The following is a 24139-nucleotide window of genomic DNA, read 5'->3' as shown; positions in this document are numbered from 1 at the left end:
AAATTAATTTAATCAGTCTTTGAGGAGTCTCGTTCATTGATGCAGGATAATATCTGCCAACTAGCACTGTTTACCTTCAATACTTCTCATTGAAAATCTTCCCAATGGTATTAATCGATATGGTTGTGTATTAATTTTGAATTGTTTTACTGTTAACAACGAAGGTGGTAACAGAAAAAGAAAGTGGTATTCTGTGACTATCTGATAATTAAATTAGTTCTTGTTCATCTGTGATAAGAAAATTTGCATTTTGAGAAAAAACAAAATTGTTTCTCCTCCATTTCTTCGTCAGATATTTAACGTTCTTTCATTTATCCCCCAAAACAAGCTCATCTTCCGTGTGGTTTGGAGAAAACAAGAGTTTCATGTTACATAACTGCGAGGAAAACAAAAGTATCAAGTTACAAAGTTGGCACGAAGAGCTAAATTGTCATGTTTGTTCAACGTATTATTGAATTTAATATGAATGAAAATCACCGTAAAACACCAGAGTAAAATTTAAAAGCTGTCGTGACAAACAGTAATTGTACGTAATTTTCGGACCTTGAATGAAAATACAGCCTTGAAACGTACTCACTGCTAAGGGGAAAAGCCCTAGCAGACTACCAAGGTAGATACAGTCCGGAAGTGAACCGAGCAGGTGTGAGTACTTTTGGGACTACCGTGCCAGAGCTATCAATTGCAGTCTGCACTATCTGAGATTGTCTCCCTAGTTTAATTTTCTTTTACCTGAAATTTCTGGCTCTTCATCACTGGCATCTTTTAGGAAAAAACTTAAAGCATATATATATTATTGGTAACTATTAACTCTGTCATTAAATAAGGCTTGTCATTAATTACTTTATCTAAATTAGTCATCTGTCCTTTGTATATAAATTGTAGTTTTGTATCTTCATTGTAATCTTGTATCTTAATTTTTGTTATTTATTGATCATTGTACTCTAATTCTATTTTTATTTGTGTGGCAAATCAAAAAAAAAATTAAAATAAAAAATAAAAGTTATAATTGTAAAAGCACACCTGCACAATTGCAAGTTTTGAATTACAATTCACCATTTTGCTATAGGGTGTAGTTTAATACTTCACAAAAATAATTGCAAATTGCTATTTGACGGAATTTAATTAGGATTCCACTTATTAAACAATTACATTACTTGCTCTCAATTTCCATGAGGTGATAAATTGATTCGGACTTTGGCCTTATTAGAAATCTTGATGTTGTAATTGGTTGTTAGTTAGAGTAGTGCATTACTCAATAGCTCTTGATCGATAAGTATGTGCATCCACTGTGTTGTGATTGTACAATTGTAACACTTTGTACTTTTTCTTTCTCATGCAGGTTGTGGAGAACTCTGTGGGAAACGGAGAGACTTGCTATGCCAGCATCGCTGTAATCAGTAAGAAATAGATTTATTTCTTTATATTTTTGAAAACATTGTTCTTCATCACATCTAACCTTTACAAGGGTAAGTCCTCTTTTTAGATTTGATGTTGTATTTTTAAGCCAGCAGGTTTGTACGCGATTGCTGTTTTTTCTTTATTATCATCTATTATACCAAGTTGTTTTATTTCGATTATTATTCCCTGTTTTCATCCTGCAGAATGATTATTTCTTTTATTTTCTTTTAATTTATGATTTTTCCTTTTTGTAGTTTCTTTTTCATTGTTTCTAAAAAAAATGCACAACAAAACAACACAGCCAAAAAAAAAGAAAAAAAGCTTACTCATAAAAATTGATCTACATGTATAATTATTAGGGAAAAAATATGAGGCGCATGAACTGCATAGACCATGGTGTCTTTCTTAGGTTAAACCATGATGGTTTTTTGTGAAGAACAAAGGTACCGGAGGGAGTCACAAAAACTGAGACCCCATCTCAGTTTTCAAACTCCAGCTTCCTTTTCATGGTACATGTATGAAAACTAAGATCTCAATGATTTAGTAAACCATCAAAATTATGCACAGCAGGTCATATAACATTTCAACATGTAAAGCTTCTTCACTAGCTGCTTTGTTCCTCCTAGCAGTTCACTAATGTACAATTTTTTTAAACATTTGCCATGTGATCTTTGGCAGTGACTTTGATGCCGATGAAAATCTGAGATAAACTTACTGATAGACAGAGTGTTACAGTACAGAGTAGCCTGCGAACAGGTTCCCGGCGAAGACAGAAAAAATTCTAGCAAGCGCGAAACAGAAGAATTTGGAGAGCAAAGCGATCGGGGCAGGGACAGGGGAGCCTGTAGACTTTGTTTTTAATGTGCCTATCCACTCTTGGTGATAAGCCTGTAACAAATCAGTCAATGAGGTAATTAGACCTGTCAAGAGGCTACATTTTCGGTACTTGCAAACAGGTCTAATCGAGCTAATCAAATAGCCGGGCCGGGCGTCATAATATAGATTGCAAGTAAGCAACATGTTCACAGAATATTTCAAACATTTTGTCCTGTCAGAGCCAATACTTAGAGAGCTTAAAACATATTTTGCAATACTGAAATGAGCCTAAAGAAATTATAAGCACATGATAGAGGTGTCAAACTCTGTGAAGCAACAAGCAGATAACAGTGGAAAGTCTGGAAAACATGCCTTTGATCTCTAAAAAATTGCTATAGCACCGCCAAACGGCTCCACTCCACTAGCTTCTACTTAAAATTCCTCCTCGTAGCAAAGCATAAAGTACCTTTCAGAATCACATGTGAAATAACGAGAGGTTGAGAGACCGAAACTTAAAAGAGAACGGCAAATGCACTTTTGTAATGAACTGTTGGAGTCATATAGTTTTACAAAGATCTGTCAAATATTTATCTCAAAGATGTCAACAATCAGCGATTTAACCAATCATATCATGATACCAGGAGCTGGTATCATAGAACAGCGGCATCAATAGAATGTCTACAGGCTCCCTCGCTTTGTTCGGGCTCACCGGGAGCCTGTTTGCAGGCTAAGCACAGAGTTTTTAATATAGTTATGATAATTATAATACTTAAGTCAGGTTGAAAATCTAATGATGGTCATGACTTTGAAGCTGGGAACTCTTTTTGAAGCATTTTGAATGGCTTTTTGAGGAATTGTTTTTTAAATGTGGGTGAGAGGCTCGGTTATGCCTTTGATGTTATTCCCCAAAGGCAACGTGCACCATGGTATAACGATCAGATTTTAGCTGCAAAAAGGATGACAAGAAAAGCAGAAAGGAAATGGCATTCAGCAAACTCCATGTACGACCTAAATGTATACAAATCTGCAAGAAACTCCACTACTAATTTGATTAAAAAGGTACGCTTTGATTTTATCAAAACCTCATTCAAGAAAACAGTTTGGATCAAGGAAATCTCTTTAGGGTCTCAAAGCAGCTGTTACATCAAAGCTTTGATGTTCCACACCCTTCTCACCTTAATAAACCGATGTTGGCAAACGGATGGCTAACTTCTTTGTTGAAAAGATAAGTAATATAACATCCAAATTCAAAGAGTGTACAGTTCAGGATTGTCCAGATTGTGCACCCATCATGGATCCATGTACTCCGTCATTTAGTAATTTTGAAGGAATTACAGAATGTGAAGCTTACAACATTATCAAGAATTTGGCTAAGAAATTGTGGCAGTCTCGATCCCATACCCACACCTCTGGTAGTCAAGTGCATCGATTTCCTCTTACCAGTCATATCTAACATCTCACTTGATAGTGGTCACTTTCCCTTAGCATGGAAAGAAGTCTTGGTTTTGCCAAGTCTTAAGAAGGCTGGGCTTGACACTGTTTTTAAGAACTACCGCCCTGTAAGTGATCTTTCCTTCATTTCAAAAGTAACTGAAAAAGCTGTGTTTCTTCAAATTGACAATTACATGAAGAAACATGATCTTTATCCACCATTACAATTTGCCAACAAAGAACCATAGTACAGAAACAGCACTTCTGAAAATTACTAATGACATCCTGATGGAAGTGAATTCTCAGCATACTGTTTTACTTGTTTTAGTAGACTTGAGCACTGCCTTTGATACAGTTGATCACAGTGTACTTCTGCGTAAAGTACAAATTTCATTTGGAATTTCTGGAGCACCATTAGATTGGTGTACCTCGTAATTAATGGCCAGAAGACGTGTTTCCATTTCCAGCACCCTTTCTAACAGTCTCTTTCTTGAATGGGGCATTCCACAAGGAACTTGTCTTGGTCCCCTATTATGTATCATCTATTCTTCAAAGCTATTTAAGGTATCATGGTAGGTGGAATTTTACAAAAAATGCGAAAAATCTTTTTTTGGCTGTTCAAATTGTGAAGACTGAGACAACTATTTTGCAAAAAGAATCGGGAAAAAAGCTTTTGTATTTTTTAAGACAAATAAAAAGAAACTATTTTTGAATCTCATTAACCTCTTACGGCACGTTGACACCTCTAGTTAAAATTCACCGCCAGTTGTCACATGGATTATGCGAATTGCGGTGTGATATTTTATTTGTGCACGCGAACTGTTCTCAATCACACGGGATCTGGTTGTTTCATTGCAAGTTAGCTTTCGTTCTTGTCAAATTTTCTTCATGTCAGGATGAAAATGCAGGAAAACGTCTTGCCCATTTTCGTCCTTGAAGAAGCCGAAGAGGCAAAAATCTGTTGGAACCCACAGGTTCAACGCCGAACAAGATCTTTGGCTCTGAGCAACCATGGGTCACACTGTAACCAAGAAGAATGGTTGAAGGAACTCGAGGACACTAGTCCCGCCAATGAAGTTGAATGACAAACTACAACAAGTGCTAGTCGCATGTAATTGCTGGAAAATGGATGCAATTCCAAAACTTCCACAACTAGAGAGTCAAGCGCAGATGTAGGTGTAGACGATGTAGACCTCGAGATTTCCTCTTTTTGGCTTCACCATAGTTAGTGGAGGGGACTGGTTGTGAAACTGGGCAAACTTCAAAGGGCCGGCCTTTTGTTTCGCGTTTGAGGTTGGCATTGACCGAGCACACGCCAAACGTTCATTCCCAAACAATATGGCGGACACGAACGATTTGTATATCATTGGAGATGATTTTGACACTATTTTAGGTATTTTGGAAGAAGAAGAAGAGCTTGATGAACAGTTTAGAGAAGCTGCAGATGAAGTAAGTATTAGATTCTTTCTTAGCCACCCAGAATTTAGCAAAAAGCACTGTGCTTTGACGTTCATCCTTCTTTCAGCTTGATCGAGTATCATGGAGTATCATCGGTGCTGCTTTTTTGTAGCGACTTGTGTTATAACTAAATCCTTGTACTGACGATGTAATTATTAAGTGGTTTCTTATTTTATTTCCATTAACTATGCTTAGAACTAGACTTTGTACTATCGTTTTATGACTGATTTCTCAACTGAAAGTTACTTTTGTTTACAACAGGTTCAACTCGAAAACGTTGTGTGCGAACTGTGCCACAAGAAATGCAAAAGCAAGAGCGGACTGAAACGACACAAGACAGTTAAACACAAAGATACGAGAGATGTTGAGAAGCAAAAAGAAGGAGGACAAGAGAGCTATTTAACTTTTGTAGCTTACTCAAGAATTGTTGAAAAAGCTAAACACAAAATTGCTGACAACAAAATCTATCCAAAATCAATCAGAGACGAACTAAGATCCTACACCTACAACAACGGTCTGCAAGACGTAACAGCTGGATTCTGTGATATTGAAGACCTATATAAACGCTTGATAACGTCTGGAAATGCTGAAAGATTTTATTCTTCCTTCTACTAGACCATAGCTCTGAATGCAGTTAAGCATTTTGAGGGATTATCAAGGAACGCTGCTACACTACTGTCTACCAAGGTTGCTGATTGTAAGTTGGCACACAGCAAGGAGAAAATTGAAAGCATGTATACTTGTGCCCCATTAACTAAACTTTCAGATGAAGAAAAAGCTGGACTACAGTATATTGGAGGTTACGTGCTTCATAAACTTCATACCAAGCATGCTGGTAAATCATCAGAAAGTGAGCAGGCGATCTCCATCCTTAAGGCTGGCAAATTAGAAGACCAGAATGCCGTTGAAAGCCAGAAGTTAACTTCATCTTTAAATCGTGGTGGTTTGTGGGCAATTTCAAAAAATGCTCAATCAATTTTTGAGAGAACTGAACATTATTTCAGGGATGCCACTTCTAAGACTAACATGCAAAATATTGCCTATGCTAGTATTATATCAAGATCTGTTCATGATGTTGAAGTTGTCTCAACATACAATTCAATGTTATCCAGTTCTGAACTGATAATCAACAGTAGTGTTGCCAAAGATGTTTTGCACAACATCATACAATTGTATGTCAAAGTGCATTCATTTTCTTTTGGGAAAGATATTATCCAGAAACATAAGATTAGATTGAAACAAATGAAATCAAAAGCACTTCGTAAGGACATAAGGAGAGCCTCCCATGAGTATGACCAACAAAGGCAAAGCTAAAGTGTGAAAATCACCATGCAATAAACAATTTTATTTATTGTGATGCCTTGACCAAATCATGTCCATATTTGTTTGTTTATAATAAGTTACTGCTGTATTTGTTGTTAAATAATGTTAACACAAGTTTGCTGATACTTCAAAACAATAACTGACAAAAAATAAGATTATTTACATTCATATGTGCAAGTTGAAATATTTGCATAGAAAAATACCAGTAGCTGGTCAATCAGCATACATGTCACAACGTATATTTAAAATATTAGGGACGAAGCCCATTTTAAACTGGGGGGCTTGAAAATGAGGGCCGCGTGTGAGAGTTTGTAGGGAGCTCTGGTACCTCATACTAAAACAAAATAAATGTCATCCTTGCGAAAAAGTGGCCGGGGAGGGGGTGGGGATGCTGCTACACTACTGTCTACCAAGGTTGCTGTTTGTATGTTAGTACACAGTAAGGAGAAAATTGAAAGCATTTATACTTGTGCCCCTTTAACTAAGGCTGGCAAATTAGAAGACCAGAATGCCATTGAAAGCCAGAAGTTAACTTCATCCTTAAATCATGGTTGGTAGTTTGTGGGCAATCTCAAAAAATGCTCAATCAATTTTTGAGAGAACTGAACATTATTTCAGGGATGCCAAAACAATAACTGATTAAAAATAGAAATTATTTACACTCATGTGCAAGTTGAAATATTTACATAGAAAAAATACATGTCTATATATTAAACAATGTATACTTGTTTACTTATAGAAGACTGCCGTAAAACTTCCTCTACCTGACCTTAGTTCAGAGACAACAGCAGTAGCAGTAGCAAGTTTGTAGGGAGGTCTGGTACCTCATAGTAAATCAAAATAAAACATCATCCTTGTGAAAAAGTGGGGGTGGGGACTAAAAGCTCCCCCTCCTTCCCGCACTGTCCGTAAAATAAAATAAATTTGACTTATGTATAAGTTAATCATTGTTTCTTTCTCTTTGGCACTGAGTCATTTGAAACATTGACCCATGATCTGTGTCTGTCTTTCCTCCCACGCATGTTCCCAGACTGACAGGAGACGGCATGTTGTACTCTGATGGTGTTGTTGTTGTAGCCAAACATCTTCATGTCAGGATTGTCATTTCTTCTTTTTCACCATCTTTTTGGAATGAACTGAAATAAAAGTAAAAAAAAAGATATTTTAAAACCATAATCAGAGTAAGGTTATAACGTTCAAACAAACGAGAGACAGCTGACAGAGGGCAGTTTCCAGATGCCGATTCCTTTCGTCCTCCAGCACGTACCACAGCCAAAAACCGAACAGTTATCGCTGGGCATTTTACTTTCGAAATGACAAACTTTTAAAAACCATTCACGATGACAGAACTACATTACTTAGCGTATAAAACATGTCAAATGACCACATGTTCGCTCGCAAACGACGCCATCTTGAATTTGAGTGTGCATGGTCATTGTCACGTGACTTTGAAAAACTCAAACAATGACCTATCTCTTTGAAGTTTGCCGGTCTTCATAACCAGTCCCCTCCACTAACTATGGCTTCAAGGGGCATGGTTTCAAAAAATGTCTGGAAAACGAAGAAGCCTAAACTTAAGCAACATAATACCAATGCCGCTGACAAAATCTTCTAAGTAAAAGAAATCACGGCAGTTTCACTTGGCACTTTGTCGCCTCTCGGACGATTTCCCAGCGACGGGTTTTTCCGTGCCAGAATTGTAGATGTCTGTTTATTTCAAGTTGTGATAACCCATTGCTGTGCTATACTGTATCATGCCGACATCTGTCAGTGTGGAGGGCATTTTTAACACCTAATCATACCAATCTCATAAAATGTTTTTTGTCTTTTTCTCGATAAAATAAAACTGCATATAAGGATGAACATTTTTAGTTTGTTTTCACTTTTCTTCCAACAGAATTGGCTGAAAATCGGCAGGTATGTTCCAAGATACCCCCTTCGAAAAATGGTGTCGGGCTTTGTTTAATTTTGCTTCTGTTTCAAAGTTATGGCCTCTTTAGTAGAAGGAAACGTCCACATTGAAAATATCAAAGTTTAGGAGGGTGTAGAGAAAAAAGCAAACCACATCTGGAAAATCGCTGACATCCTTTTTGAGGATGATGTGTGAGAAAACAATTCCGATGTTAATCGTGCTGCTCCGATAATTCATGCGCGAAAGCGAACCAGTTTAAGTGAAGCAGAGTTTCTGGGTATCTTTTAATATCATTGCAACAATGACTTTTTAGAAATTTTCAAAGGTATGATTGTATTCTATAATTGTTAAGCTTGCTGAAAATGTATAGGTTGATGAGGTTTTCTTTCAAAGCACCAGCGTAAGAGCACGATTTCCAAACACTGTCAATCCACCTACCATGATACCTTAACATCATTGAACGACACCTTCCAGATTCTCACTGTTATGCGGATGATTCACAATTATATCTCTCCTTCAGGCCAGATGAGTTACCAATTCAACAAGGTGCTATAACTGCCATACAAAATTGCATAAGGGACATTTGCTCATTGATGGACCATGACAAACTCCTCAATGATGAAAAAACGAATTTCTTATCATAGGAACCCGACAACAGCGATCTAAAGTTAATATTTCTTTGATTACCCTGGTAAACTCTGATGTTATGAGATCGTCAGTTGTCGGGAACCTTGGCTCTTATATTGATGACAAGCTGTCGATGAACTTCCACATAAATAAAATTTGTTATGAGTCATTTTATTATCTTCATAATATTAGGTGAATAAGAAAATGTGACTCCACAGAAACCTTAAATTCATGCATTTCTGTCAAGCGGATTGGATTACTGTAACAGCTTACTCTACGGACTGCCGCAGGTACAAATCGATAAGATACAACGAGATCAGAACGCAGCTGCAAGACTTATTTTCAAGCAACCCAAGTTTAGCCATATATTCCAGTCATCCTGTGGTTTGAAGTCAAAATAATTGCAACAGAATTTCTGTCACTGCCAAATGATAGATAGTGGTCAACTTAATAACATATCAAAAGTTCCCCAAAATTTGTGTGGTGGAACTTGCTTAGATTAAGGATTTTTATATTTCGAGCATGTAACACAGGGTACCCACTGTGAGAAAAAATGTTTTTTAGTCAAACTAATTGCTACAGAATTTCTGTCACTGCCAAATGATAGATAGTGGTCAACTTACTAACACACTAAAAGTTCCCCAAAATTCATGTGGTGGAACTTGCTTAGATTCAGCATTTTTATATTTCGAGCATGTACCACAGAATACTCACTTTGAGAAAAAAAATTTATAATTCAAAGGATAACTTTAATTGCACGAAAGGCTCTAATATTGATACTGTCTAACACAAATGTATGTTTTTTTACACTTGCATAACAAGTTTGGTGAATCTGAAAAAGACTGTACAACATTTCAAGCATCTAGTGATGTTTGACATAACAGGCTCAGGGTTTGGTCCATAATTCAACAGGTTATACAAAAACAATCCCTTGATGCATATCATTTTCTTGGCTTATCAGGTAACCTCTACATAATGATCAAATTAAACTGATCAAAGTGGATGCTGAGGGGGGATTCCGATGGGAATGAGGGGTTAATCTACCCATTTGTCGCATATTCAGGAGGGGTATTGAGGTTTATTCATCGTTTCACCGAGGTCTAGTGAGGTGGAATTCGTGCACCTCTGTCCTCTACAGGTACCACATGCAGCCAAGCAATCCAGTCCATGTTTTCTGCCTGAACATCTCTGGGAGCCACAGTCAGATTTACAATTGTACCTAACAATCTCTAATAAAGATGCGTGAGCTGCTGGTAGGTCAGTTCGTATGGGTAGGAGTCTTCCATCTACTGGTTTCCAACCCCCGTCTTGTGGTGGGAGCACAACACCTTTCCACTGTTGTACCCAGTGGTAAACCCTGAGGCTGTGGTAGACAGCGGCTGCTCAAATATCGTAACAAGTCCAGACTTTCCAAAGACCGGCTGTTGTATAGACAAACAAGAGACTTCTCTCCAGCTGCAATAATATCACTCTTTGTGGCATCTTGATTATTAAAAACCTCAGCTTGCTTCTGAAATTGTGCATCCTTCGTAATCTTCTTAAGGGCCAAACTGTTGCCAATCCCATGTATTCCTGATGTTGAATCACATCCTAGAATTGCTTGAACAAAAAGAACATTTGCACAAGTTTCTGGTCCCAGTGCAGCCTTGATTTTCACGATGTCCCAAATCTTTCTCGTTGTTGACCATTGCTTTGGCTGAGGAATGAAAAACAGATCACGAGTGCTTGTATCAGCATGATGACAGAGCAAAACTAGGAGGTCTGTGTCATCTCCTGCAAGGACTGTTGTGATTGACTTGGCAGACTGAATGGCCATTTGGACTATCATCAGGTCTGCATCTCCTGGGGCGTGGATAATATTACATCCCAAAAGTTGCAGTTTCTCCCCAAGTAGTTTTATGAGCCATTGCTTGTTGGCGGTATTACTTAGAAAGATGTCCTTCTTCATCTTCAAAACCATGTCGCCATCAAAGTTCACTGATGGACCAGAGACACCGGATCTTCTTTGATGTGCGCAGTCTTTTGTGGAAGGCCCCTCTTTATATCCATCAAATAGTACCATAGCCTGGCTGTACCTTTGGGTCATGTGTTGCACATAGAGCGAGAGAATTTTGGTGTAGGTAATGCCACGTGGCCAGGGAATGCGATGGAGGAGAGTGCCGCCATCAAGAACATAATGAACGTTTCCTGTAGGCTCAGTTGTTTGCTCAATCTCCGTTCCAGTCCCAGGATGGGCTTATTAGCCTTGCGTGGAAGGAGCGAGGAATCTAATAATGCTGGTGGATAACTGCACATCTCAAACTTGCAGAATGATTGGGGATTGTCAATCTCTGGGCAGCAACTGTGGATCCACCTGGATGTTGCCTTCAGTTAACCTCACAGCCATCTTGCACGCAAGGGTAACTGCTTGGTCTTTCTTACGAAATGAGTAGTCGTGCGCATTTTTGCCAACCATAAAACATAACTCCTTGTCTCCCACTTCTGCACTGAAATGAACTAAATACTGCCAGGCATTCCATGCTATACTGTTGGAGTCTGGCACCACTCATACTCAAGTTGTATGTTTTAATCTAATTGTTTTATTTTCACCTGTTAATAACATTTTTGTTCATTATAAACATTTATTGTAGTTTAAGATGGCTTAGAACTGCTCAAAACAACTTTATCTTGTGTGTTCCATTTATCATTACTTTTCTCGAAGTGGGTATCCTGTGGGACATGCTCCAAATATTAAAATGCTAAATCTAAGCATGTTCCACCACACGAATTTTGGGAAACTTTGAGTATATTAGTAAGTTGACCACTGTCTATCATTTGGCGGTGACAAATTCTGTTGCAATTAGTTTGACTAAAAAAACATCTTTTCACAAAGTGGGTACACTGTGTTACAGGCTCGAAATATAAAAACGCTTAATCTAAGCATGTTCCACCACACAAATTTTGGGGAACTTTTAGTATGTTAGTAAGTTGACCACTATCTATCATTTGGCAGTGACAGAAATTCTGTTGCAATTATTTTGACTTTGACCATAAAAATTTCATTAGATGACTGGACTAATATCACACCAGTCTTGTATCAGTTTCACTGGCTACAAGTCAAGTACGGCATTCAGTTCAAAATTCTGCTCATTACTTTTAAAGCTATTCATGGCGTGGCACCTGATTACATCCGCAAATTGATTACTCGAAAAACATCTACTAGATATTCACTTAGATCCAGCCAAAAAATTATGCTTGAGGTTCCAAGCGGAAAGATACTCGCAACACTTGAAAGAAGAGCTGTTATGCAACCCCAAAGCTCTGGAACAATCTACCGAGTAGTATATCCCGTCTTGACTCTCTTTCAAGTTTTACGTGCTATCTTAAAAACACATCTTTTTAAACAGGCTTTTAATTTGTTATAATTTGCTATTGTTCATCTTGTGATTTTATCAGTCTTAATTACTCGACATGTATATTTTATTTATTTTTAATCATTTTATATCATTGAAGGGGTGAGTGCAAAACCATGCTAAGTGACGATTTGGGTGAAAAAAAAATTTTTGCGAAAGGGCTTGAATTTTTGCATGTGGTCTTCAATGTAATAGAAAAACGTGGCCCTGTATTTTTGTTGCTGGTTTTTGCTTCATTTTTGAGTTATAACGTATGCAAAAATACTTGGCTTTTCCTAGCCATGTCTTTTGGAGTTTATTTGTTGAATACCAAACAGGCAGACTGTTTATAGTGTATGAGGTCAAAATCAAATCTCACAGCATATATAGAGCGGAAATCTGGGAAAAGATTGTTTACATCGGTTATTGTGACGTGAACACAACATGTGAATCGATCGAGCGTCAAACGAAATACATCGAACAAAAAAGAGATGTGCCGCGTTAGAGCTCTGTCAACTAATATCTTAAGCATTGTTTTAAAGTACCTTGCATGCCTGCCCGGTGGTTGAGAGGCATCATAAAGTCTCGATAAACCCATAAGTCATCAGCATGTTTTAAAGAATCAAAATGTGTTCTGAAACTTCGAAGGCAGCTGATATACTGTAATCTTGTTATTGGCGTTCAAAGTCAGATTGAGCCAGGCAGCAAAGTCCAAGAGCAGTTCTTGCCCAAGAAAAATACCCTCTGGTGAGTCGTGGCCCATTTGCCAAGCGTTGCTAGCTTCAAAGTTTGGAAAGCGAGAACTGGTTTTAGACTTATAAATTTGTCTTGTATCGACCGCCATGTTTTCCCGCGCACAAGGTGTAAAGACCCTTCCCAGCATGCATTGCGATCACGTTCTGCGGACGTTTCTCAAACTGGTAACTAGATTGTTTAAAGATAATAATGGCCAACAAGTAGCGATCAATTGTAACATAGATCTGCGATCCAGGTCACGTTGATTTTATTTCAAACCGGCATGATTTGTACTGTTTTGAGCTTCTGGGATCAGCGGACATGCAGATGTATGGAGACCTGTATGTTGTGCAGAAGGGTTAATCTGTTAGTCTGTCAGCCCTATTTATAGAGCGCTTTCACGTGAAATCAACATCATTGAGCTTATGCGTTGCGTGAAATTACTATTTTGCTGTTTTCTAAGTGAAACTAACATCCTTGCCATCAAGCATTAACGTGAAATCAACATTTTAACCTATTTAGACCTGAAATCAACATCATTGAGCTTATGCACTGCATGAAATCGACATTTTGTTGGTTTCTAGGTGAAACCAACATCCTTGCCGTCACGCATTAACGTGAAATCAACATTTTAACCTATTGAGACCTGAAATCAACATCATTGAGCTTATGCGCTGCGTGAAATCGACATTTTGTTGGTTTCTAGGTGAAACCAACATCCTTACCATCACGCGTTATCATGAAATCAACATTTTTACCTATTTAGACCTGAAATCAACATCATTGAGCTTATGCACTGCATGAAATCGACATTTTGCTGGTTTCTAGGTGAAACCATCATCCGTGCCATCATGCGTTAACGTGAAATCAATATTTAAACCCTTTTTTACCTAAAATCAACATCTTTGAGCTTATACGTTGCATGAAATTGACATTTTGCTGCTTTCTAAGTGAAATCAAAGTCCTTGCAGTCGCAGTGGGCCAATCCTTTGTTATGATAAACCGAGGCGAGACTTCGACTTATAACAAAGGCTTGGCTTGGCTATTATAACAAAGGATTGGCTCTGTTTATCATAACAAAGGACCGGCTTTGTTTGTTTGAAGGCCTTGGCGGGAAAAGGGCGTTAGGTATTTTAATCAAAAGTGAACTTTGTCAAAAACGCTCCAAATTTTGCATGCAGTTTTGTTTAGGTATGTTTAGCAATGTCCCGTAGGTTTTCCACTAAGCTTCGCTGCATTTTTGAGATATTGCAAATGCAAAAAAACCACTCGGTTTTCCTAGTGGCGTCTTCATAAACAAAGCAAAAACCAGCGGGAAAAATACAGGACCACGTTTTTCTATTACATTGAAGGCCACGTGCAAAAATTCAAGCCCTTTCGCGAAATTTTGTTTTTTTCACCCAAATCGTCACTTAGCATGGTTTTGCACTCACCCCTTCAATTGTAAAGTGCATTTGATCATGTACGTTACGAGAAATTACACTACAAGTTTTCATTATTGTTATTGTTATTGTTATTGTTATTGGTATTGTTGTTGTTGTTGTTGTTATTGTTATTGTTGTTGTTGTTGTTGTTGTTGTTATCGTTATTGTTATTGTTATGTATGTCAAAGGTGCCAGGGACTTGGGTGACTGGGGAGGGTCCACCAATTTAAATTGGTGGACCCTCCTAAGTCAGGGAATGCAAGAATGGAAATCATTAGATCAAGATCAACTAGTCTATAAATGGTACCTCCTATGCAGAGATTGTGTGCCATGAAGAGGTTGAATCTTCAGAGGAACAAGAATTGTCATCCCGCAGAAGTTGAAAACCAGAGTGGTATACCTTGCTCTCGACGGCCACTTGGGTATCATTGGAACTAAGCAGAAGCCACATAGCAAAGTATGGTAACCTGGAATGGAGATCGATGCTGAAAAATATTTTAAAACCTGCTATGGATGTCAGTTGGTCACTTCCCTCAGTCTCCCAGAGCCCATCAGGACCACAGAGTTCACACCCAGACGGTTAAGAGGTTGGGCTGTTGACCTGCTTGAACTACTCCCCGTTGTCTAGTTGTCCTTGACTACCACAACAGCTGAGGTAGGCATCCTAAGGTCTACAGTTGCTTCTAAGGTTATCTCAAGCATGGAAGAGATATTTGCACCACATAGCTTGCCAGAGAGCCTGACATCTGACAAAGAATGGACCATAGTTCATGATCATATCAAGAGAGTTTGCAGAATACATGGCACAGCAGGGTATCATACACCACAAGGTCACTGCAAAATAGTGTCAGGCCAAAGATTCCAGATTGCAAGTATGAAAAGAGAAACTGGAGAAGAGGTCTGAACATTAATCTTGCAGCAAAGTTTATTCAGGTATTGCAATTGACTTTAGGAGAAGGCTACCTAATTTGTGGAGGTTCCTCTGACTTCTTGGGTGTCCTGTGTAACCAAGGCAAAAGCTATGTGAATTTTTTTAATGGATCATCTATCATTTTGGGGCCATCTTGCATGACATAATGCTCATGTGCTATTTTGCACCTTCTGAGTGATGTATGTTTCCAGTTGTGCGAGACATTCCTCATGTACTGTATTTTGGTTATATTTTACTGTGTACAGTTGCTTCATCGTGAGGGTTGTTTCGTCGTTCCGCAGGTGAGTGTTGCTTGGTTTCCATTTATTTGTCAACTTGTCACAGATTTCAATGTGCAAATTACCAAAGCCTGGAGGAAATGTGTGCTGTTTCTGGCTCCCGTAGAATGCACTGAGGGCAGTCTATTTTTTCAGGAACTGCCACTGTGCTGAATAGTTGGCGACAATATTTTAGCAAACCCCTTGACAGAAAAACAATTTGCCCCAAGTGAGCCATTGAGCTAAAAAGTCTGACCTTTTGTGATAGCTGCATATGCCGAGTGCCGTAATCCAGTACTGTAATTAAATATCCCCTTGGATCAGTTTCCACATGACAAGTTTGACAACTATGTCTTGATGTTACATGAAATGTATAGTATGATGATGTCTTATGCAATCACGCTTAAAGAGCTTACCAAAGCAGTTGTGCATGAAGTCTTGTTGGAGTATCCAATAGTTTATGACTGGTATAACAGATAAGTTTTGGAAGTTTTCTTCTCTTCCCATTCAAATGGTGAAAGACATTTGACACAAGCTGTGTGAAGGGTGAGACAAAGCGATATAAGTGGATCTTTTGGTTGCTTTATCCAAGAACTGTTCCTGTCAGAAGTAAGATATGCTGAGCTTGTATGAAAGATCTAAAGCTGACACCTTCCTGGACAGTTCTCAATTTTATTTACCACCACATGGGTTTCCTTCCCTATGAAGTACAGTTAGGAATTCAACGTCTTCCATAAGGGAAGGCATCTTTCTTATTGGGGGTTGGCCTGGGGTATTTTGGAAACTTTTTGGCAAAAACATTCATGGCCCTCCCATTTCCTGGAATGGATTAATGCATGACCCTTCACAAACACCCACACAAAAACATCTGACCCTCCCCCCATCTATTCAACAGTTTACAGTTTCAAATATACATCTAAATGTAACTGGAAGTGAAAATAACTAACCAGAAGTGTTGCTCATATAACCATGTTCTGGTCACTCCATCTGTGCACAAAGCATGTATATATCAACGTGCGTGGCATGTAATTGTATGGTGAAAACCTGAAGATGGGCAAGGATATTCGAGGGATAGAAGGAGGGAAATGTGCTTGTGGTGAATGCGATAGTTTCATGAGGTCAGATAGAGCAACTTGTGGCTATTGTGAATGTTTGCCAAAAAGCTTGGGACAGAGTTTGTTGTGCCTGGATGTTGAGCACCTTGCCTAGATAAAAATGAGCAAAGAAAAGAAAGAGGAGACTGAAGGGAATGGAATGGCTGAACCGTAAGTACAATGACACTGAGTGGGTTGGATTGTACAACTCTGGCAAGCTGTCATCCTTGAGGGTCAACAAGCTTTCATTGTACTTTTCCTATCACAAGATCACCTTTAAGGGAAAGAAAGCTGAAAAGGTCACAATGATCAAAGCCCACTTTGGGAGCTTGCTGCACAGTTTTATGGAGCGTCAACAATCTTGACAGCCCCCTATTAAGAAATGTGCAACAACAGATTACCTTATCACTTTCCAAGGTTGAAAGTGACTCGCAAAGTGATGTGATAGATTGAGTTGTCAGTTCAAGCTCCAGTAGCTTAAGTGATGAATCATCAGTGGAGACTGATTTTATACCAGAACCCTGTGGGGAAACATTACCGCCTTCAAAATATGGACGAAAGTGGGCACAGATTCAGAGAAACAATTGCGTTAGTTGGGAGAAGATAGTTTTTAATACAATTTTGCGACAACTGTAAATAATTTGCATTGATCTTGGCTGGGAGCTTTGCTTGTACATGCAAGTTTTAGTTTTCCAAATACTGTACATGTTCGTTAACAAACAAAAGAGTTGACAGAAGCAACAAAGAGTACTTTTTTCTCGCTGAAAAGAGTGTGACCCTCCTTCTGCTGCAAACAAAACAGGTTTAGCCCTCCCCAATTTGTGAAAATTTTTACTGATGACCCTCCCCTCCAAAGCCTTTTCTTAAGAGGCCAATAAAACAAGCATGTAGTAAATTCCACATAATGAGATGAAAAGCAGCCTTGAGATACAGCTTTAGAGGTCTATCTCGGCAATTGTTGTAACAATTACTATGATCCTTTCGGTTGCTGAACATTTTCTCAAATTGAATCATATCTTTATTCTCACTATTTTGATTATAGAGGAATCATATGGATACCAATGCAGTGAGAAGCATGTCCCACTTGTCAAGAAATATTGAACCTTCTTTTGGTCGGCAACAAACTTTTCTTCCTGTGCGCTTCCCTTTCTATCTATATCATTAGGAAACATTGTTGTTCTGAATTTTCATTGCAAAGTTTTACGAAGCCAAGCAAAATTTTGTGATATTTCATATCAGTAGAAAAAAGGATTTTCTCAGTTGTCAGAGAACTTTCTTCACATTTTTGTTTGAAACAAAATTCCATTTTTATGTTGAAAATCCCAGAAATTAAAGAATTTTGCCGAATTTTGTTTGCATTACTGTTGCACAGTAGTGTATAACTAAATCAGCAAGTTCAATCTTGTAATTCTTTTTGAATTGGTGTTGTTTTACTGTAGGTTGTGCCACCCTGGCCCCTGTCCAAATTGCCCTGTTATGATAACAAAGGCATGTTCCTGTGGAAAAACAAAGTATCCTTCTGTAATATTTTTACACTGTTAGATAGTTCATGGTAGTGATGAGTTACATATATCACTTGTAATTAAATTTTGTAGTTACATAAATATTGTAATCTCAATGAAGGGTTTAATCCTGGGGGGCAGGGGAGTACTCACAGTATATATGATGAGGGGGGGGGGCGACATATTTTTTGGGGTTGAAAATAATTATTTACACCCTCTCTTTTTTGGGGTCAAGATCTGTCACATATTTTCTTAGGTCTTAAAAAATATGTGTAATTTTTGGGTTAACACATCTCTGAACGAAATTTTTGGTGCAATCAGTGGATCAGAAAATTATTCATTGGAGCACAAGGGAGGACAAAGAGACATTAATTGACATATCAATTTCATTAGCTTATTGATGCAAAATCAAACATTAGAATAATCTGTTTGATTGAATAAATCAGAATTGAGTTATTAAAGTCTGAGGGTTTTTAATTTTTTCTTTCTCAGTTGTTAATTCCCTTAACACTAGAATCAGGAAGCGAGTGAGGTGTGGCCAGACCACCACAGTACTGTGTGAACAAGTGTGTAACAAGATTCTCAACTGTCTCACGCACAGATGTACAAGAATTTGTCATACAGGTATTGTGTTTACATGTATATTAAGAAAATTATCCACTGCAAACAATGACTCAGTTTGTGCTCAACAAATATTCTAGCAGTTCTGCAATTCTTGTCCAAACACAACCATGACAGAGTTAAACTTTATTGGTTGCGTGTACTGTAATCAGTAGGGAAGACGTTGATCTGCACATGTGGTTTACCTCTTTTGTTTCCATTCCCCCTCCTATCGAGGGGATTTAGATTGTAGACCCTTAGACACTTGGGTTTGCATAATGGTCACCACATGGTCCATTGGCATGCTGATGGCTTTTTCTGTCCCCTCTTTCAAGTTCCTTCCTTGGCGCTAACGATGCTTGCAATTGGCTTGGAAACATGGCCGACACGCTAAGACATTTGCTCATTCCTTTAGCACATTTATTGGTATATATAAAATTTAATGCTTGGCCTTTCTCAATCAGTTTATGCAGGTAGTGGGCAATGTCAGAAAATAGAGGTGCAAATCTCGGATAGTACGTGCATGACCCGACAAACTTTATCTTTCTGTGACATTTTGTGGCGTAGGCCAATTTTTGACAAAAGTAACTTTTTCAGGGTTTATGGCAATCTCAACCTCATTCAGAACATGGCTAAGGAACCTGACTTTGAACTGAAAGTGTTCACACTTCTTCAAGCTCAACTTAAGATTGCGCACCCTAAGCCATGAGAAAACGAGTGTCATAGCATTCTAACTCCAGTTCAAAGGTTTTTTTATTCCCTACCAGAGCCAAACATCCTCTCCCACCAGCAGCCATAATGAATTTTGTCTAACAACCTGGGATAATTTATTCAAGCCATTGCAAACAACGTTAACTGGGCTCTCGGTAATGTCCTTTGTTTGAGGAGGAATGTCTATGTCCTTGGTGGCTGGGTGACACAAGGATGTTTAGATGCATCCTTAATGGTAGGGAAAGGGTTAAAGCTTCTATCTATTTCTATGAGCAAAAATGCACTATCTTTAAATTTCATTTCACAGTTTTAACCTCCTTTAAACCCTTATTCTTTTTAAAATTAATATAGTTCTTGGTCATGATCACTGTATCCAAAAACCAAAAAGTTGTGTTGATCCATAAAAAATCATCTGCAACAAGAAGAGCAAAGTGTTGGAAGTTTTTGCTTGTAGAAATGGAATTTGTTGTTCACCAAGTGAAGTAAAATTACTATAAAATAACACTCTACAGCTGAATCAAAGTTGTTACACAGCTTGGGATGTATTGATACTTTTTTGCTCATATTTTGTAAATTTCTATTTTCTTACTGCATAAAGCTGCTGCTTTAATGTTACATTTGTATTAAGGTTACAGTATACCTTCGGGTTGGCAATTTTCTTCAAATTTGGATTTTTGGGTCAAAATAGTGGTCGAAGAATAATCTCTAATTTCTGAAAAAAATTTTTGAAAAAGGCTAAATATTGGCGGAGAAATGGCGGTTTTACGTTTTCACCAGAAGTTAAAGGTTACCTCTTGATTGACAGCCCTGTGGCGCGTATGCAATCAACGGAGACGATTTTCGTGGGAATATACCTATATGGATGTCACGAATTGACTACTCAGTTGATCAGCTTTGTTGTTCTGACTACCCAGCATTTTTGATATTAGGCGTGTCTCTATTAAGTTATAAGTAAACATAGACCACGTTTAAACCATGGACCAGTTCGAAGAAGCGAAAACAGCGAAGAACAAATGAAAATACATCAATGAGTGAAGAAGCGAAAGTTCGCCACACGGATGAAGCTATAGTTATCGTATAAGGCGGGCAAATATTCGTGGTAAGAGAAAAGAAAAGTTCTGTAAAAATTTCAGAACTTGACAGCAATAACAGGGATGCTGACAGAGACTCTTCTGATCCGATATCGACGAATCGTCGGACTCATTGAGACCATTTGAAATATCCATGCACAGTTGCTCTCCGCGCTTTCTTTTGTTTGTTTCCTTCGCTCAGCCACTCTAGCGTTCGTATCCTTTTTAGTCTTCCCCATTTTGCCAGACCAGCTTCAAGAAAAACCGAGCTACAGAAAAATTATCTCTCTGCCTTCGGTTCCTTGAACGCATTTCAAAACACAAGAGTTTTTTAGAGATTTGCGCGCAAATTTCACCAGGAGGTTAACGGTAGTAAACTTTCCCTGCACTGATTGGCTTAGTTATCTGAGAACCCAGTTGAAGGCGTTTGTGGGCGGAGTTTGTTTGCGAAGCAGAAAATTTTTCTTAGCGTAGTTTCCTCGAATAAATTTTTTCACTTGAAGCAGACACTTTAAAGAGTTATAACTCAAAGGGAATTGGTTCAATTCCTCTTAAATTTGGACAGTGGCTAGTTTAACATATAAACTACAAAAGCGTGTCTGGGAATGGTTAATTTCAAAATACTTTTTCTTCAAGAGCGATTTTTGTACGATCACTCCACATTTTTTCAATGCTATTTCAAAAATGTTCTGTAACTTTTTACTGCAATTGAATATGCCAAAACGCAGACACCTTTTTTAAGCACTTTGGGCCCTGAAACCGAGGAAAAAATTAAATTGGCAAAAAACGAAATTCGCTTTGACTTGTAGCTTTCGAAAGGTGATTCGGGCGCTCGCATTTAGTGGTCGTGAAAAATTCGACAATTCATTTTCTTTCAAAATTCTTGGTATAGTTTGATAGCCAGCTCCATAAGCTTTAATTTGATATAGGGGTTTAGGTATCTACAGCTTAAACTGCACGCGCTACATCGCTTGCGCGCGAGACACCCCTGAAGGTATACTGTAACCTTAACTTGTTTATCTCGTTAAATGTTTTATGGTGTAATTTGACCCTGTAGTTTTGATGTCGTGTAAATAGTTTCCTGGTTTATTCTTGGGAGACAACTTTTTGCAGCATTGAAATAAATGTACTGACTATGCAGAGTGCTTGTTTAAACCTCAGTCTGTAAGTTTCTCCTTTAAATGTTGCTAGTGTTAAGAAGGTGTGGGATAAAATGACAATGAGAAAATGTACTCTAGTGAAGGGTGCATCAAAGTTAAAGTGAAATATACTCGATTTCAGATCCCTGTGGAAACTGTCAAGTCATTGTGCAACAAAGTAAGTGGCTTCCAGTTGCCTACAGTCCAGTGTAATTATGTCATATCAACTCTTACATGTAGTTCCTCGAGCCCATGGGGTGAATTTTTCACTCATTTTCTCTTTGTTATAACAGCTTGTTTTTGCGGAAAAGAATTCCGAGAGGCTCTCTGTGGAACAGGTTAGGGTAACTGGGTAGTAGCAGTAGCAGTAGCAGTAGCGGTAGCGGTAGCAGTGGCGATGGCGGTGGCGGTGGCAGTGGCAGTGGCAGTGGCAGTGGCAGTGGCAGTGGCAGTGGCAGTGGCAGTGGCAGTGGCAGTGGCAGTGGCAGTGGCAGTGGTAGTGGTAGTGGTAGTGGTAGTGGCAGTAGTAGTAGTAGTAGTAGACTTTATTGGAGAGGGTAACATTTGACAGTAACAAAACTGATAAACTAATGGCCCTCAAAATAGACACAAAAAGGAAATTAATTAAAATCACTACGTACAACCTAGAGTAAGACATTTGCACTATGCCACACTAACACAGCCTATACACTTTAAATGAGTCTAATTTTTTACTCATTTGTCCTCTCATCCCATAGATACAGTGCATTTTATTACACTGAATTATCCTTTGCCAACAGTTAACTTTTTGTATATTTTTTGTTCTTCAAAATTTTGGGGGAACCAGGTAATGTGAATATGGATGGAAAAGCAGGATATTGGTCATGCCAAGGAAAATGTTTAAGGTACGTGATAAGGTTCAAATCCAATATCGGTTATTTGTACTTGCCTTAAAACTGCGTGTGCATAACAGAATTTGTGTTCAAAACAGCTTCGCCAAATGGAAGGCTTCTGATGTAAGAAAATTATATGCATGTAAGCAACCAATGTTTTTAAGGTAATAAAGGGAGTGTGTGAGAAAAGACCTACATGCTGTGTTGTATTTGTTTTGGACAGTACTAGTATAGGTTACTTGGCAAAAGAAGACTAAGCTTGTGTGTATTGCTCCTTGTTAACTCAGAAAATGGTGTTAACTAGCCTTTTCAACTTTGTAGGTATGAGGGAAAAATTCACTCCTTCCTTTGCTTTGTGTTCAACTATAATTATTGTAAATCTGCTGATCACTGTGCATAAGGCTTGCTCGTATGTTGTGTATACTGTTTATGAATATATTTTTGTGGCTACTGACTCCAGTCTAGAAAGGCATAGCCGGTGTGTCATGCTGTGGTAAGTAAGTCCTTAAACTTGCACAGGACAACCAACTTCACTCACGATTTTCATAATGGCGGACTATCTTCTGACATGAGTAAGGCCATAAATTTCCACAGGACCCCCAATACACCTAGTGAACTAAAGGCATTTTGCGATCTACCATCTTTGTTTTGCCAAAGTGGGATAATCAGCAAAGTATGTTTGATTCGTAGCTGTTTAATACAGACGGAGGATTTCATTCAAGAGATTTGACCTCGTGAACAAACACATTCGATTCACAAAACACGTAATCAACATAAGTCTACTGTAGCGATGGGTGAAGGTCAGTGTCGAAGCTGTTTGTTGAGACAGTACCAGATTGTATGGAAACCAATAGTAGTTTCTTGATGCGGTTAAAAATGTGAGCTGTCTGAAATCTTTATTTTGCTTGAGTGATAAAAAGTCTAAATGTTTTGTGAAGGACTCCACATATACAGGTAGAGGCACTGTGCTTTGGAAGATACTGATTTCCAAATATACTGACCTTGTTCAAACAAGCCATTATAACCTTGCCAAAAAGCTCAAAACTTTTTAAGGCCATTAAATTCAATGCATTATCAGCCTCAACTGCTAGTTTTGAACTGGAAGATTTTGTATATGTTTGAAAGTAGATTAATTTGTTTCAATATTGCATTGATAGCAATTCAACATGCTTTTAAACTGCATTTAATTGTATTTAATATATACATTGGTTGTAATGAATTATAAATCTGTGTTTTATTAATTTTTTGTACTTAAATATCTAGCAATAATGTATTGTCCACAACCCCACAAGCTTTCAGGTTTCTTATATATTGTGTAGAAATAAAGGCAACGTACCTACAGTGTACCAACCTACCTGTGTTGTCACAATGGAGGATGAAACGTTTGCCATGCAGGGCGGACCCCCAAAAGTTTAAGTGCTGCCATGATAGGCAAGAGCTCTTGTTTTTCCATTTTTATTTACAGTTC

At 38.2% G+C, this 24139-nt stretch overlaps 1 protein-coding gene and 1 pseudogene across 6 annotated transcripts in view; both read left to right on the top strand.

Annotated features, from left to right (window-relative positions):
- Window positions 1-24139, top strand: part of LOC110053986 (transcriptional repressor NF-X1-like) — a 217835-nt gene that overhangs the window by 17003 nt on the left and 176693 nt on the right. For 4 of the 5 annotated variants that reach the window (XM_089284975.1, XM_089284971.1, XM_089284972.1 and 1 more), the window contains exons 5-10: window positions 1340-1397; window positions 18217-18288; window positions 18800-18903; window positions 21942-21977; window positions 22093-22137; window positions 22626-22683. In XM_089284975.1, coding sequence (XP_089141101.1) covers window positions 1340-1397; window positions 18217-18288; window positions 18800-18903; window positions 21942-21977; window positions 22093-22137; window positions 22626-22683 — 373 coding nt within the window. The remainder of the gene's footprint in view (window positions 1-1339; window positions 1398-18216; window positions 18289-18799; window positions 18904-21941; window positions 21978-22092; window positions 22138-22625; window positions 22684-24139) is intronic. The other variant, XM_089284973.1, reaches the window with a different exon arrangement.
- LOC149115512 (uncharacterized) lies at window positions 1397-7370 on the top strand (annotated as a pseudogene). The gene is made up of 2 exons (XR_016206066.1): window positions 1397-5094; window positions 5365-7370. The product of XR_016206066.1 is annotated as an uncharacterized LOC149115512 (transcript).

Source organism: Orbicella faveolata, unplaced genomic scaffold (assembly GCF_042242905.1).
Source record: "Orbicella faveolata isolate gen_17 unplaced genomic scaffold, um_ofav_v1 contig_13, whole genome shotgun sequence".
NCBI classification, from domain to species: Eukaryota; Metazoa; Cnidaria; class Anthozoa; order Scleractinia; family Merulinidae; genus Orbicella; species Orbicella faveolata.
The sequence above is the reverse complement of the archived record's forward strand: the minus strand, read 5'-3'. Positions and strand labels throughout refer to the sequence as shown.